The 18,224-nt window shown below is 34.5% G+C and overlaps 1 protein-coding gene across 3 annotated transcripts; it reads left to right on the top strand.

The window, feature by feature from the left end:
* Nucleotides 1-8,387: 8,387 nt before the first annotated feature.
* On the top strand, nucleotides 8,388-18,012 carry LOC149086282 (leucine-rich repeat-containing protein 47-like). 3 transcript variants are annotated; one of them, XM_089232310.1, is made up of 4 exons: nucleotides 8,388-8,493; nucleotides 12,174-12,292; nucleotides 17,466-17,568; nucleotides 17,676-18,012. In XM_089232310.1, the coding sequence occupies exons 1-4, from the start codon at nucleotides 8,464-8,466 to the stop codon at nucleotides 17,943-17,945; spliced, it is 522 nt and encodes a 173-aa protein (XP_089088436.1). In that variant the 5' UTR covers nucleotides 8,388-8,463; the 3' UTR covers nucleotides 17,946-18,012. The 3 variants fall into 3 exon arrangements, with proteins under 3 accessions (XP_089088436.1, XP_089088435.1, XP_089088437.1); XM_089232309.1 differs by lacking the exon at nucleotides 8,388-8,493 and adding an exon at nucleotides 8,701-8,851; XM_089232311.1 differs by lacking the exon at nucleotides 8,388-8,493 and adding an exon at nucleotides 9,264-9,819.
* The last annotated feature ends 212 nt before the right edge of the window (nucleotides 18,013-18,224 follow it).

An 18,224-nucleotide genomic window follows, 5' to 3' on the forward strand; every position in this document is an offset into this window, starting at 1 on the left:
GTGACAACAACCCATTGTATTCTATTTTGATTGACAAAAATATAACTGTGGATATGGCCGTTTTGTGTTAGCTCATACATTCATATCAACTAGAATGTTTGTTAGCTGAGGCAGAAAAACATTGAGAAAAAGAAAAATCTGTCAGCCGAAAAATTTGTTAGCTGGAATGTTTGTTAGTCAAGGTATTACTGTATATATTTATGTACGCAAATTTATCTGTTATTGATACACAGGGTCTCATTTTTATTGTCTTGTTTTTTCTTTTTGTAAAGTATAATTTTTCCCTCATTTCAGACAAAGCTACACGAAACTGTTTGTGAGAAGAGACAAGCAGCCACGATAGCAACTCATGATTTGTTTAAAATCAAGGGCAATCTCTTTTATGATGCTGAAGAACCTGATAAATTCAAGGTGATATTTTCCTTTGATACTTTACACAACACATGCTCAAGCCATAGCTCGTTATCCCCTTCAATGTGGTTTCCAAACTCAATTTTTTTACAATTAATGAAAATATATATAATGACATACTCATTTCTGGAATGGTTTCTTTGGTGAATTCTAAACAAATTAATGTTAGTAAGATTAATCAGATTGTTTGGCCAGCAGGCAAGTTTTTCTAGAAAATGAAGGACGGCCGCATAAGTCTTGTTACCTTTAAAAGCCAGTTTAATTTCCAATGTTTAATGCTATTTCTCTGTTCACCATACACTTTGTTTAGACTCTGATTAAACAATAGTTATCCTGATTGGGACTATATTTGCTGATTCTGCTATAGTTTCCCAAAGCTGAAAACTGAACATTAGTCCAACAGAGATTGGGTGCATGCAGAGCAATGATTCTAGCTTTTGAAGTTATTGTTACACCATCTGAATATTTATTTTTGAAGTGTGCATTACGAACAATTTTATTTCATTGTGACCTGTAACAAACCTACAGAAATAAGCCGACCTGTTGTCTTTGACGGGTTGAGCAGATACAGGCTCTTCGAGCAAGGTGGGCAAATCACAGAGGGTGCGTTAAGGGAATGGGGACCACGACAATATTTCATTGCTGCTCTCCCACTTATAGAATTGCTTTAGTGACAATAATTGTGAAAAATAGTTTTGTTTTTATTTTTGATTCTACTTCAGAGCCATCCAATATGTATCCATAGAGAGCTCCATATGGATCGTGCATGAGCTTCAGTTAACTACTTCCTGACCTAGGGCAGTTTCACACAAACTGTGGGTTGCGACCCTCTAGGGGAGTTGCGTCAATGAACTAGGAGGGGGGGGGGGAGGAGTTGCAAGAGATTCTCCAAAATAAAAACTTCCAAATAAGAAATTCATTTTTATTTAAAAACTAGCTATAATACCCGGCGCTGCCCGGGTTTTCTTCAATGAGGCTTTTTTGGATCACGTGATATCTCCCTCTCTTTTTCTTGAGGGACATACAAACCGTGTCCAAGTCAACCAATATGGCGACCTGCGCGATTCATGAAATAAACAAATCTAGATTTACACAGAAACGTAGAAATGAATATATATTTTTCTTTTTTTAAGGGGCGCTAGGTATCTCGATCCCACCCCCCCCTGAACTTCAAGTTATCCATCTGTCTGTTCCAGCTTCAAAAAATGATTAATTAAAGCTGTGGAATTTTTTCGATGCACTTTTCACGGGCTCATAACTAATTTTAAAATACCCTAACCCACATGAATTTATGCAAATAAATATCAAAAGAGACAATATGGAGACATTAATGTTCATACTTGAGAAGATATAAATGAAATCAATGATATTGCTCGAATATCCAACTCAAAAGTATAGGTTTGGCTAATTACTTCATATTTAATCTCCTGGGCTTCGTATATCTCTAAGCGAACTGAATGTTTCAAAAATCGAGAATTCAATACAATTTTGAAAATTATTGATGGGGCGGAAAATCCCACTAATTTCCGCATTTCTACAGTAAAATCGACAATTTTAGCACTGATTTCTATGAGGATCACCCTTTTCCTAACCCTCAAAGTGATGATGATTATGATGTCTATTCAAAAAGCCTCATTACTGAGAGTATATTAAAAATGTGGCAAACCATTATAAAGGCATAAACTATTATACATATACTAACAGGATTAAAGAAGTGACAAACCGTTGTAAAAGCATATACACGTCTGAAACGCATTGCTAGGGAACCACGGTAACCAAAGTAAACGTTCGGAAAGTGATTGTTGAGGCCCAAAAACCATTGTTGCCGGACAGTTTTTTGCCCATTTGGGGCATTTGCCCTGGGCTGACGAAATTTTAAAGTAGTCTATCGTTCAAGTCGGGTCCCATTTGGTATATGTGCAAAATTTGGCGACGATCGATCTAAAATTGTAGATTTGTATTGAGAACATACACACACACACACAGACAGACAGACAGACAGAAAATCAATTTTATATATATAGATATGTCAACTAAAGAATGCCGTTATTCAGCTTAGCTAATTACCATGTATCATACAATTCAATTTTATCAAATTCTACTTGTACAAGAATCAATATATCAACTCTGTAATGCCAGAATGATGAATGTGGAATGTCCTTGCAAAAATTGAACGTAGAAAATGACGTTTGCAGGTCTCACAGTGCTCCTATTTTCCCTACTTTCCTAATTTTTAGAAATGTCCTATTTTCCTACTTTTGCCACAATCGTCCTTTTGTACTCTGTATGTTCAGTTGTATGTAACCATATCCAAAAGATATCTCACATTAGAAGAAGCTGTAGGCTATTTAGAAAACTCTTAGATATATGCCAATTACTTGCTACTGAAAATGGGAATATCACGGATGAAGATGTTATTATTGAAAATGATCTAGTGACAATAGTTCCAGCTGATGTATGTGGAATGCTAGATCAACTAGGGTCACAGATTTGGGAATTCTCATTGATGAGCGACTTAGGTTTTTCTGAACATTGTTCAGCGGTGGTCAAAAAAGCGAATAGAATGCTTAGTCTCATTTTCAAAAAGGTCTCTTCGCGTTCTCCTAAAGTCATTCTTCCGCTTTTTCGAGGCTTAGTTCGTCCTGGACTGGAGTATGCTGTAAGGTTTTGAAGACCATACCTACAGAGGGACATGCACTTGGTTGAAGGGGTGCAGAGAAGAGCTACGCGTGCCCTTATTGACACACAGGGCTTGAGTTATGAAGAGAGACTTCATTTTTTGAATATGTTTACATTGGATGAATGGTCGAGGATATATGATCGAAGTGTTCAAAATTTTCAATGGGATGGATAGGATGGACCATGAACTTTTAGTACACCGCCAATCGACTGCTTTTACAAGGGGACACCAGTATCGATTGGTGAGGGACAATGCAAGGTTATGGTGTCGCAGGGAATTTTTCTCCAATAGGGTTGTTAATAAATGGAATAGCTTACCCCCGGAGGTAGTAAATTGTAACACAATTGACACGTTTAAAAAGAAATACGATAAACATGTTGGGGTAAATCGAGAAGCTATCCATTCTTAGAATAAGACAACCATAAGTATTCTTTATGGGCGTTGTATAATATTTTATCATGTGTATATATTGTTTATAATTTGTGGGCATTTTGTCTGTTGTGGCGTTGTGTTTGTATATATTTTGCAAAGAGGATGAGGTATTAGAAACTCCCAAAACATATTCTTGAAAAGCTGTAAGGTAGAAAAAAGAAACAAAAAATAAGTGCAACACTCATGTGAAAGTTTCAATAAAAGGTAAGACAGTTTTGAGCAATCGGAAAAAAAAAAACCCATTGCATTGGATAAAAATTTTTTTCCTAGAATCCAATTAAAACCTCAGTTCTGGATTTCATTAGAAAAGATTTGCCGTATGACCATTATAACACATTGGATAGTTCATTCAGAGTGGCAACAAGCAGATCATATATCTCGCATGTGGAATTCCTAAGAGACAATGAACCTTCTACAGATGAAGGAGGGGTTAATTATTCATCCAGGTTCATGGTGTCAACTGAAAAAAGATGCCAGGTCATCTGATTGCTATTATATTGTGTCTGCGACGCAAGGACTGGGTGCAGTTTGCCGAAAAACACTAAATGCTACCAATGTTGCAAACGGGTCCATCAAAGATGTTTTCGTTCTTTTATCACGGACATTAGAAAAAAAAATTGAATTTTCTGCACAGAAAATTCAAATTTCAATCAAAATATTCCAGAAATAAGAAATTGCGATACCAGTTTCCTCTTTTGCCTCTCCTCGTGGAAAACAAAGAAAAACATTTTTTCTTCAAATTTCAAAGTTGATATATAGGGGTGCAGAAGAATTTTGAATTCCAAGTTTCAAAACAATAAGTGATTTTGTTCATATTTCGACCTTTAAACGGTTAAAGAATACATGTGCTCAAACCATGGCCCAAATGTGGCCTACCTCAAGTGTCCCTGGTGCACTTACAAATAACTTAAGTGGCTCGCAGTACATTCTTACTTCAATTATGTAGCCTGAGTAAAATTTCCAGATCACTTGTGACCCGCAGCACATTCCCAGACCACCCAAGTAACCCACGAGACATTCCCAGATCACCTAAGTAACCCGTGGCACATTCACAGATCACACAAATAACCTGCAGCACTTTTCTAGACCACTTAATTATGTGACCCATGACACGTTTTCAAATCAATGAATTGGCCCCACACTTTTAATGGTTCAGTTAATTGGAAATGTGCTGCAAGTCATTCAGGTGGTCTGCGAGTGTGCAGCGGGCCGTTTGAGTAATCTGGAAATGTGTGCAAGCCACATGAGTCATCTGGAAATGTGTTAAGAGCACCACTAAAATCATTATAAAAAATGCATAGGGCCACTTAAGTAAACTGTTAATATATTGCAGACCATTAGGTGATCTGTGTGCTGTGAGCCATATGGTGTAACTTCAGGAGGTGCTATATCAAGGGTGTTCAACATTCAGTAGGTTCATTGATTTTGAAATGGGTCACAGATCACTTGATTGAGTGATCTGAAACAGTACCGTGGGCCACTTAAGCTGACTTGTAAATGTGCCTTGGCGAATTGAGTACTCTGGACTGTGCTGCGGTGATCTGTAAATTTTCTGCGGGTCACCTAAATGATCTGGGAATGTGCCACAGCACACTTGAAGAATGTGGAACTGTGGCACATGTTGCTTGAGTGATCTTTAAAAGATTCATGGATCAATTGAGTGCTCATGAACTATGGCGCTGTGATCTGTTGTTGTGCTGCGACATATTTACTGATCTGGGACTGTGACGCGAGTTACTCGAATGACCTGAAACTGTCGCGGGGTCTCTTGAATGATTAATTGGACTTTTCAAGTAACAATGGAAATTTTATTAATTTCTTTTTAGTTTTGCTATTTACATTGTTTTTGATCCCACATTCTGTGGAAATGAAAGATTTTTAAATTTGTCAGAACTTTTTGAGTTTCTTAAAATATCATAGATAATACTATAACTCAAATATATAAGGTGTGAATTTCAATGGCACAACATTTTTAAATGCTATAATTTTGGAATTCTATTTTTTTCCTATTTTTTGTCAATGTTCTTATTTTTCCTACTTTTTTCTCAAATTTTCACTTCGAGGCCTGCGTTTGAATGTTCACTCCACCCGTGTTACTCTATGGTATTATTCTAACGTGCGTTTCAATAGGGATACACATTTGTGTTTCAGGCACAAGTAAGATAGTGAAACAAGGTATCCAAACAGCTGATTAAAAAAAAGGGAAATTTGTGTTTTTAGTGCATGTGGCGGACAATATCTAGTTAGTACTTTTACAGGGCGACTTAAAGAGAATCGCCAGATATTTCAAAATTGCATATTTCTTGATAATTAAAAACATAGGATAGAATGATAAGTAATATGTGAATGTACGGGGAAATGTGTTCAGAGATGCCACTGTATTCTAATTTACCTGGGTCTTCAAAAAACCTGGGTCCCCTTTGAGTGAAAATGGGTCCTTCTTGAAAAAAATTACCTTTAAAAAGTATGCCCCCCCCCTTTTTTCCCCCCATAATTCACTGGTATCTCCATGAATTATTTTTCCAGCATACTGCAGGTCTTTGATCACCTGCTTTCATCCCTTCCTTGAGACAGAACGGTGGGCCATGTTCTGGGTAGTAGGAGGAGGTATCTCTGTAAATCAAATAATTCATTTATAAAAACATGTTCTATCAAAGGGATCATTTACTTGATCTACTGGTAGGAAAATGCTTGCAAAGAAGCCCATTAACACTGAGAATTTAACATATGGAATGCAGCACATATAACAAATCTAAACCAAATATACAGTTGATCCTGTTTATAACGTTCCCATTTAGAACGTTTTTCCACATAGTACAACTGATTTTCGTGGTCCGAACTCTAAGTAATTTTTATTAAGATTTCCCGTTTGAAGTGTTTTCCTGCTTACAACCTTTTTATGACAGTTTTTGAAAAACATTATAAGCAGGATCCACTGTAATTAAAAGTTAGAGAAACACATTTATATATTTACTAATAGATTGATTTATTAATTCCCTTCCGATTGATTTTTCATTTCTTTAAAAAAATCTTTAGCTATTTCAATAATATCTTCTAATTTAAATTTAAGAAAAGCAAATGAAATTTTCTCTCTCAGTACACACTCTCTCAGACACTTATCTTCCGATTCTCTATTCATATGAGCAAGGATTTCATACAAATCCTTTCGAAGCAATTTTCTGGTAGAATGATTTTATTTTCCCTCCCTGATGGTCCACCGCTCTCATCTGTGACCATTTAACTGCCACATATTTTCACACTCACTTGAATATTGAAGCTATGTCAGATTTATATTGTGAAACTCGTGCGCTTGTGTGTGCCCAGCATTTAGCATGTTTTGTGTTCAGTAGGTGGTGCCATCTATCTATAGCCGCAACTAGATACTTTCTCAAACAGGGCAAACACACATTTTGGCCCCCGTGTAATGTAGAAGCAGTTATGAAGGGTGAATAGAGCCTGGGGGGGGGGGGGAAACACTAGACCTGCCTCCTCAGTTGCGACCTTGCATCTATCCTCAAAATTGGTAATGCATGGATGTGAAATTTAATGTATACATATTATTTGTGCTGTAGGTTTGTGTGATTGTTGTGGCAACCAGAGCTTTTTCAAAGGAATGATTGACTCAAAATTGGAAACCTTAGAAAATCGTATTTTTAGCCGATTACCACTGTGCAATCGCAGATTCTAAACCCAGATTTCACCAAAGGCAAAATCTGGGGGTATGGGGGCCCGTGCTCCCCCCCAAAAATGAAAAATGAAAAATATTTTTGTAGAAAATTAAAATATATATTGGAAAAAGTCGTACTATGTTTTCGAGCATAGTGACCCACAATTTCTGTGGAAGCAATCCTTATGCACCTCCAAAAGCCGATTCTGCATACACACCAGTGATTTTTACAATGAAATGCGGTGACTGCCACATAGCAGCTAGATGATAAAACTGGATATTCAAGGTAGAGTTTTCACAGATTCATTTTTTTTTCTGAACGATCTCGGAAAATGTTTTACACTTTAAACAGGCATTCCAAATCCTTTACGATTTTTCAAAAAATGTGCATTTGCAATCTTGTAAGAACAAGGCAAATTTACGCCGCATAGACTGCTGTCTTTGAATGCTGGCAGATAGCAGCAAAAGTTCCGTAATTTTCTATATGTAACCTGAGGGGAGAAAATTCGCAGGAGGGTAAAAACTCTGAAATTCTCTTTGAAAATTCTGTACATGGCCCCTCATGGGAAGTTAAATATCTTCAACAACCCATGTGTATATCAATACAGTATAGTATACAAAGTAGAAAAACCACTTTTTCAAGGTCACACGATCATGATAGACTAAAAAAAAAAGGGGGGGGGGAAAGTTAGGTTTTTCTCTCTACTTTTTTCATCTTGGAACTAGGAAAGAACGCGTCCCTCAGAACGCGTGAACCAAATTTTTATGCATCCTTTTTCGAAATTTTGCGTATTTGACGCGTTATAGCGCCTCTGGTGTCTGTTATATGAACAATTTTGTTAATGGTCAATTTCAAGTGTAGAATCATTTTGAAATCGGATGACTCTTTCTTAATAACCCTGTATATATACGAACATCAAGGACCATACACCTCGCTATACTTCCACCTTGCATAAAGAAACTAAGCACATCAAAAAAACAAAGTAAATATTTATATTAAAAAAATTGAATATCTTTGGAAATAAATATAACCTAATTAAAATCGAAACAAGCATTCCGGAAAATGCTTTTGCAACAGCATATTTACTACCGGTAAAATATCAATGTCCCGGAAAACCAGGTAATATGGTCAGCTTTTAAAGGGGGGTCCCATGAAATTTTTGAAAAGGGGGGGTCAGCTTGGAATTGAAGAGCCTGTATCTGTGTCAGCTTCCATTATGAAGAGGCCATTGTTCTTAATAGCTCCAATCTTAATAAATTAAGCCACTGAAATATGAAAAAATATGCAAGAGTGAATATAGAGGTCCAAAAGTACCCTCCCCTCTTGAAAGTCGATTTATATTGTTTTCTTTCAGATAATTAGTTTTTGGTAATCTGAGGTGGCTTCAGTTTTGTTGACCTCAAAATATTGAGACTTTGCTGTAATCTATTTCTTGAAGATTGTTAAACTCTAATCAGTATATTTTTGTTCATCTAAATATTTGTAGAGGACAGAATGAATGAAAACAAAATAATTTTTCACCAAGGAAAAAATTCATGATAGGTTTTACATCAAATTTTTCGTTAAAGCCATGCCATACAAATGTAGGAGATTGAAATTAACGATTCTGCCAAAGCAGGAATTATATCATTTTTTAGGTTATTTGTTGGAGGCGGGGAGTGTATGTGGATCATTTGGTTTATTAATTTTTCTTTTGCTTAGTTTGAGGGTTTAACAAGTAGACTAGTCATTAAAAACTTTTGCCTGGATGGAAAAAATAGTTTTTTATTTACATCTTCATGATCTTACATAGACAGTAATTGACATTTATCATTCAAAATTATGGTGCACATTTTGTGTGTAGGGGAAACAAAAGTTTACATAACAAAACAGTTGATCGCATAGGCCTATTCTATGTTTTGTGATTCTGATGCCACCAAATAGCATTCCATAGCTGCCAAGTCTCCGGAATTTTAGCTTCATCACTCGACCTCCTGAAAAGGTCTTAAATCTTCCAAATTTTAAAGAAAATCACAAAATGCCTAATTGTCCCTAAAAATTCTGTACTTGATTTAAAAACAATCCCCGCTTCTGAAAACAATCCCTAAGGAATTTCTTGTGGGGCAAAAAGTCTTTTGCCTCTGTTTTTTCCTTTTTGAAATGACGTCACACGTCGTAAATGGGGGAATAGTGGGAAATTTCTTTTTTAAGGAAGTTTTACAAACCCTCTGATGGTAACAAAAACAGTTGTTTGTCTTACCATGACGGGAAATAGCTAGGCAGCCAATAGTCTTGGATAATAATTGAAGATTACAGTGACACACATGTGGTCAAAACTTCCTCTTTAGTTGAAGTTACGTACGTGCGATATAACAAAACATGAATACTGATGAGCAAAAAATATTCAATCAATTTTAAAGATACTTATTCCAATGAATTTTCTTTCAAACGTTCCAGAAAAAGGCTGACTTTTTCTTTTTGTACAAATTGTGATAAGGACATAAACATCGGTCATGGTGAAAAGACTGACATCATCATCCATGTGAAATCAAAAAAACATTCAAGGAAGTGCCACAAAAATTGTGTTCTTCAAAAATTGTCAATTTTTTTCTTCACCTTCCGATGATTTTGGGGTCATTCGTGCAAAATGTTTGTTCACATTGTTTCTGATTGTGCACAATATATGTATATATTTTTTTAGATCACCATTGAGGTTTTGGCCTCCAATTTCACTTGTTTTTTGCATAGGGATTTTATTCCCAAGGGTTTAACTTCCATGTGTGTAAAATCCCTATTTTATTTGATTTAATTTTTGAGTAGAGATTTTATTCCCTACACTTTAACTTTTATGTGTACTTTTATGTGTAGAAAATCCTTATTTTATTTGGAAAAATCCCTTTTGTATTTATTAGGGGAGTGGTTTTACTATAAAATACGGGTTCGCTCGAAAATCTCTTTAATTTTCATTTTCAAAAGTTGGCAGCTTGGGCATGCAGAGGCTTAAAGAGATATTTACAACGCCCAGCAATTTAGATATAAAAAGTTAGAAATGGAAGTGCTCCATTTGTCAAAAAAAATTATACTGGTATTGAACAGTAAAATGTAAAAAAATCTCTTTAAAAAAAGATAATACAGTAAAACCATCCTGTTCACGTTGACCTATTTAAATTGGATATTGTAATTTACACATTTTGCACTGTGCTTTTGAAAGTGATCTTGAAAGAGTGTAATTTTTAAAAAACTTACATACCTCCATAATTAACTATGCATTGTAGAAGAGAGTTGACAGACTGGACTGTGGAAGACTACAAAAAAGAATGTAATTTACATTGTGAGGAGAGACAAAAAAGAATTATCAGTGGCTGAAGTACCCTGTTTTGGCCAAAAATTGTTTGTTACCAACCCGTTTCTTCTTGCTTTGGAATGACTCAGTCTCATAGAATACTGAAATGGTGTTATGAATTTTTGTTTTTTAAACTGTTAAAAAAAACACAGGGATTTTTTTTGTGCCATGGTTATGTTGTCTAAGGGAGGCAGGGCTAAGGGTACCCCCATCCTACTTGTTCCAATTTTTAGTGTGAATAATTTGGAGTTTTGAGTAATATTTTTTGGAGTCCGGCAGATGCAAAAATCAACACATATGGCAGGAATTCAATCGATCTAACTACCTCGGCGAATAGACGAGAGCAAACCTCATGCACTAATTGTTCAGACTAGAACATGTTATTTCATACAGCATGTTATTTCCTGCAAGGAGTGAGAAAAAATCATCAGTTGTATATAAACAGGTGTTAAAGAAATTTTCGGACTAGTTGATTGACGGAACTTCTCTATCTTCACATTAAAAAAATATGAGGTCACTAGGAAATTCACATATTCAAACAACGTACCAAAATATTCATAATTATACATAATCAAAATTGCAGCACTTAACAAAACGACAAACTGGACAGGTTGGTTCAATAGTGCGGAGTAAAAGTATTACTTTTGATGAAACAATACAAAGACCATATTTCCGTAGCAAGGTATTTTGTGAAGCAAGGGTATTATATTTATTACAACTCTCATACAGGGTGATCAGCGAATAAGCCCTTATTTCAAAATTAAATATCTCTACAACAAAGATCAATAGAATTATGCGGTAAACGGTACGTTTATTAGCAAAACTGTAAAAATGTTGTACAGAAATTTCGAATTTTTTTTTTTTTTAATTTTTTGAAATTTAAAAAAAAAAAAACAAAAACAAAAAAAAAAACTGGAGATTTTGGGGTTCCAAAAATCCTCATTTGTGTGAAGAGAAACCACTGCATTCGCCTAAAGTTACTGCATGGGCTGCGGTATGTGCCAGAGGCATTATCGGCCCCTTCTTCGTGCGAGAAACGATTACTACTGAACGTTATGTTACAATTTTGGAACAATTTGTCAGCACACATGGCGCATACCGCAGCCCATGCAGTAACTTTAGGCGAATGCAGTGGTTTCTCTTCACACAAATGAGGATTTTCGGAACCCCAAAATCTCCAGTTTTGTTTTTTTGTTTTTTTTAAATTTTAAAAAATTAAAAAAAACAACTAAATTTTCGAAATTTCTGTACAACATTCTTACAGTTTTGCTAATAAACGTACCGTTCACCGCATAATTCTATTGATCTTTGTTGTAGAGATATTTAATTTTGAAATAAGGGCTTATTCGCTGATCACCCTGTATGTAACTATACAGTAATAATGCTGATCATGCGATTGCTCATGATCAAATTGAGGCTGAATTTCAGACCCTCTACACTGGCCTATAACAGGTATTGTTACACTGTATTTGCTACTTTTGAGATTTTTATTCCTACAAAATCTCTTTTGCAATGCTTTATTTCACAAATCTGCAAAAACATGAATCTTTTTAAAGATGGTAATTTTGACTTTTATGTCTTGCTTAAGTATATAAAATTACTTTAAAAAAATTTTGATTTTCGATAGATGTTATTTTTAAATTTTTTTTATTATGTATAGATACTGCCCCTGAACCGCAAGAAAGAACTAACTGCCGCGGAATTGTACGCTCAACTCAATGATGAAGCTGATGCTGTGAGGAAAGAGAAAAAGAAAAACACTTACTCTGGAATCCACAAGTTAGTACAATGATGGACAAGCTTATTCTGGATATGGGGGAGGGGAATTAATAATATTGTGTCTTTTAAATTTTATGTGTGGGCTTTATACACAGTGTAAAGTTAAGTACTCATACACCTTTTAGCATAGTATAATACCATTTTTAAGCATGTCTATGAGCTTCTTGTGGGAGCTCTGACTAACTTTAGTCCCGCCACACAGGATTGTCAAATTTGCTCCCCAGGTAGATACCCCCCCCCCTCCAGCTGAGTTTTTTAGCCTAAAAAACCCGGGTTTATTGGGGAAAATGGGGGGTTTTTTTTGGAATATTGTTTGTTTTCGAAGAAAATGTGTTGCTTTCAGGTTAAAATTTTAGTTTGAAGTTAGTTTATATATTCTAAAAATTGCTGCATTGTGCAGTGTTTATAATATGTATATTTTGAAATATTTTTGAATGATTTTTTTAGGAACAAAAATGTGGTGATAAATAATTTCTTGGAATCACAAACACACTTTTTATAATTCTTCTATCTTTTTTTATGTAAGCATTTAGGTATGACATTCAGATATTAAAATGTTAAAAGAAATTGCAAACAGAAAATTGTAACCATGGACCTTAGTTTAACAAATATACCTGATATATGTGATAAACACACCCACAGAGAGAAATTGCTTATTTATAATACACAATAATTTTTCACACACACATGCACGCACACACACACAAATCCTTGTATAAATAAATTGAAGCATCTGCGCAGAAGTAAGCAATGTATATAAACTGAATTTTCATTCAAAAAATATTTACATGTTTGCATAACTTTTTTATAAGTTGTATACAGGTACGTGAGACTTTCATACCTGAAATATCAGAGATAAAAATAACATTGTCTTATAACGAAAAGAAAACTTTGTGAGATTCTTGAATTGAGCATTGGTAACAAACACATTCAAGTGAAACAGAACAAAAAGTATAGTTTTTCTCCAAAAATAAGACCCAACCAGAAAATAAGCCTTAGCTTGATTTTTCAAGATGCTCATAATATAAGCCCGACCCCGAAACTTTGCCTGTTAAAATCGTCAGCCATATGAAGGCATTCTGTAGGTCTGTTGCTATACATGACACATTTTCTTGTATAAAGTGATATTAATATACAATAATGTTATTGACATTTGTGTTTAATGATAATTCAAGTTATTCTGTAGTTTTAAGTTCCCAAAAATGGCTAATTTGGGACCAGAGTGATAGTCCCAAATTAGCCATAATAACACCTCCAGAGTAATGAATCCTCAGAATGACTGCTATCACCTCCTCTTAGCCAGACCATTTTTTATTATTACTGCTCTTTTGAAAGTATTTCAGAATTTAGTTTAATGAAGTAAGGATATTCTTTAACAGTGAAGAATTCAAGACAAAGAGAAGCATGAGACTTTCGCTCCTGAAAGTTTGGGTTCTATTTAAAAAAAAAAAAATTATGGTTCTGGTTACATAGCTAAAAGGTTTTATTTATGATGTATCAGGACACTTTTGGATACATTTTCTGCAGGGTTTGAAAAATTTGGAGAAAAAAAAATTCAAGCACCATTCCGATTTCTCAGCATTTTCATTATCTCCAAATTCATTTATTTTACCACAAACAATCTTCTTGCTACAGTTCTGCATATAACTCAAGGTTCAGATACAATTACACAGAAGTTGATTTGTTTGTGTGTGAACAATTATTCCCTTATAGTATGGTCAATTTTATTGATCAAATACATAGTTTAACATGCACCAAAAATGTATATTTACACATAAAGGATGTACATTAGGGTGGGTTGAATTTTTTTTTTTTTTGTATTTTCGAATCGCTATAGTGTGCGGAAAAGTAGCCTTCTTTAATAAAAAGATTTAAAATCGGTTGACATCTTCCGGTTGCGCATCATACTTGAAGTTTATGAAAATTGACAAAATTGAACATTTTTCTTAATTTTCTAATATTACTTAAAACTGAACGATCGACATGCAAAAGTTTGTTATGCTTATTTTATGATAAAATAAATTAAAACATCATTAATATTTCAATGTTTATCGGTTGCACAATGTGTTTGAAAAACTGACCAAATTTTTTCTGGAATTGACCAAATTTTTGCAAGTTTCATTGTGCAGCTCTTTGCATGCTTTGTCAGAACAAAATGAAACAGAATTTACCACATTGAGTTTCACCCACACGCTATCCAATCAACCAAAGTAGGAGAGTGTGTTTAATTTACATTATAGTTACCAAAATTGACCAGGATTTAGTGGTTTACAGTTTCTTCTATTCTTTCTTTTCCAAGTGTTCACATTTAAAGTCTAACTTTTGGAATTAGGTATGACTAATTTTGATAACATCGTAGGTATGGTGTAGCAGTCTCTATAGCTTCATCTCCACATACTTTAGTTGAGGATTTGGTAACAAGCCAGGCACATCTCTCGACTGCCTGAGTGGGACTGGAGCACATGTGAATTGCACATGGGAAGACCACTACAGATCGTGTGTCTACACCATTTCAACGAACTTCCTTTCTCGCATATTTTTCAGCATATAGATGGTGCACCCAACAGGGCCAAATACATAGTTTAACATGCACTAAAAATATATATTTTGACATAATGTAAGATGAACACAAAGAATGTACATACATGTTTAAATTAGATATTTTGTGGTTGTAGAAAAAGGAAATTCAATTTTCCCCATTCTGCTCAAAAAACACTTTTTTTTTTTAGGAAAACCCGCCCAGGCTTTGTTTTATTTCAAAAACCCATGTTTTTTACAACCCTGCCCCCACATATATCAATGGCAGTTCATAGGAGCTCAGCTTGAATGGAGCATCATTTGCCCAAGATTCTGTAATGGCTACTTGTCCAGGCTAGAGATGTAAAATTCTCGAGAATAATCTTTTGGAGAATATTCTCTGCTACTATTATCAATAACTTCAGAATATTATAAGTTCTTGATGAGAATATTCTCCTCTTATTTATAATATAGTTACATATAATATCCTTGAGAATATTCTCTGGAAGGACTGCATTCATAAATTACTGGGAATATTCTTATAGAAAATAATAAGAATTATTCTAAAGTTATTAATAATAGTCCTTCCAGAGAATATTATCAAGAATATATGTAATAACGTGTATTATAATAAATAATCTCTATCTCGATAAATAACTGAGAATAATAATTATTTTTGATAAGAATATTCTCTAGTAATTTTTAACAGTTGTCATTTGAGGGAATATTCTCCAGAATATTCTCTGTCCCTGTCTCTCTTCCCATCAAGAAGATGGGTATATTGAAGTTTGTAGACCACAATATTAAAGTTTGAAAGCAAGAAAATTAAACCAACATGGCTGAATTACGCAACTTTTAAAGAAATGTGAGTGATACAGAATTTTATATATATATATATATATATAAAGTGTATGTGCATTGAAAAAACAACAGTTCTGTATCTTCTTAGAATGAAGGTGATTGTATAATAATTGCTTCCTTTATCAATCAACTTTGATTTAATTTCTTTTGTTTTGAACTTATTTCTGAAAATTTATCTAATTTTAAAATAATTTTTTAAGGTTTCAATCTAATGGTTTCTAAAATCTTCATAACCAAATTTTTAAAACCTCTCATTATTACCTGGAGAATATTCTGAGAATATGTAACCAGAATATATATTCTGAGAATATTCTCTAACTAAAAAGTTGTCATTGGGGGGGGGGGGGGGTGATTATACCAAAAATTGTTTTGTTGTAAATGTTTCTTCAGGCAATGAAAACTGATTTATATTTCACAATATAAACAAAATTAGCAAAAAAATTTTAAATTATTTAAAAGAAAAATGAATATATTCTCTATTATTCTCTAATTTTTACATCCAGGAGAATACTCACATCTCTAATCTAGGCCCTGCAAAGCTATCATAGTTTCTAAAAAAAATTTTTCTTGTTACCCAAGCTCCTGGCATTTGTTCGCACACATTTTAATTTGCCCTGTGATTTTTGTCTATCGAGAAGCCATCCAAGTCAGAAGGGGGTAATTCCCCACCTATGCTGTTATTATTATCATTGACTAACCTTCATTTCTATCTACATGGTCTGGGAGTAAAAAACCAGTTTTTTGGTTTGAATAGCATTAACATTGAAAATAAAATATTTGGAAAATCATTCATATTATTTTGTTTATTATTTATCATCCCATCGATACCCTTGATCAAGTTTGTCTATAAAAAGTGAAAAAAAGGTATGCACCCAAGGACACTTCCTTGAGGGAATCTACTTTTCACACGTGTCCAATCAGAAAGTTTCCAGTTTACCATAACTTGTTGTGACCTATCTCTCAACCAAGATTTTATCCAATTCGGCACAAGTTGCCTCCAATCTCATGTGAATGCCTCGAGAGATAGCCATGCTGTATCCATTGAATGACTTCTGGTAATCAAGATAAATGTCAAAGTTTTTACTTTTCCCCCCAAAGCCTTAGTTATGTGACCATAGAAGCAAAGGAGGCAGGTTACATAACTTCCCTTCTTGCCCTCATGCTGGTTTTCTAACAATACACACATTGTTCTCTTCTATCCACTACACAAACTGCCTTTTGATATTTTTCAAAATATTCGAGAGGGAGCTCGTCGAACTCAGTGTACGATGATTGGACACGTCTCTACTACCGTTTTTAAATATCGAAACAATATTAGCAAGCTTCCAATCCCCTGGGATGATACCCTCAGCAACACTACTTCTATAAGTCTGTGGAAGTGTCCCAACAGTTACTTTCATTGAAAATACTGGGGGAAAAAATAAAGTCTAGGTGGCCAAAATTTAGGGTAAATACAGGATTTTTCTGGGAAAACATTTTATATGGCTATCTTATACTATCCCCGAACATCTTTAATTTTCTCTTATTTGAATGACATGCTTTTCTTTTGTGTATGCTGCTTCACGTGACATACTACAGAGTTTTCAAGTCTGGGAATTGGCCCCTGTATTTTTTTTTTTCATCCCACATTCCCTGATGGGATGAAAACCCTTTCACAGATGTGGGATAATAATTTTCACATCCATGGTTGGGAATCACTGTTTTATGCCATTATTACCACTAATTATCATTTATATTGGTTAATATAATTGTGGTTCATATTGGTTTGTCCTGAATTTTGGCACATTGTTTTCAGGTACTTGTATTTGTTAAAAGACAAGCCTCTCTATCCTTGCTTGACCGATGAAACTGAGCAGGTCATCTCTTTCCCTCCTATCACCAACAGTGACCTCACAAAAGTATGCTCAAAATTCTTTCATTTTCAGTTTTGATTTTGCTATTGTTTTTTTCTTGAATGCACAATAATGCATTATTTGGTTTTTATTCATTTTTTCCCTCTTCATAGGTATCAGAAGAAACAAAAAGAGTGTTTGTTGAAGTGACTGGCAATTCTCTACCCACTTGTAAAAAGGTCCTTGATACTTTGCTAGAGGAAACTTTGAAACTCAATATCAGCAAATCAGATTTGGAGGGTGAAGATGGAGATGCTGGAGCTTCTGTTTGCCATCTGTCTGTGCAGCAAGTCAAAGTTGTTGATGAGGAAGGGAAACTGAAAGTAGTTTATCCTTCGAGGACTGATATCCAGAGCATCAAAATAAATGTCATTCGTGCATAACCAATGTCTCAAAGTTTTGACGGGTAAAAAAATGATAAAAGAAAATAAATAAGAATATTAACGATTTATACAATTTGTATTGTTATATAATACGGGTGGGAGGGGGGGGGGGGTTACTGCTCTCTACATCAGTGTGGCATATTTTAACTTGCTCTTGTTTCCATTGATGCAAAATATGTTGAAAGGTTTTTCAAAAATTGGTTTTCACTCACCCATTCTATGGTAAGGGTTTACAAATTGTTTTATTTTTTCTGTCCAAATGTAACACGCCATTTGATT

This window comes from Pholcus phalangioides, unplaced genomic scaffold (genome assembly GCF_987345545.1).
Source record: "Pholcus phalangioides strain wild (caught in Gottingen) unplaced genomic scaffold, Ppha-v1.0 ptg000005l_1, whole genome shotgun sequence".
Lineage (NCBI taxonomy): Eukaryota > Metazoa > Arthropoda > Arachnida > Araneae > Pholcidae > Pholcus > Pholcus phalangioides.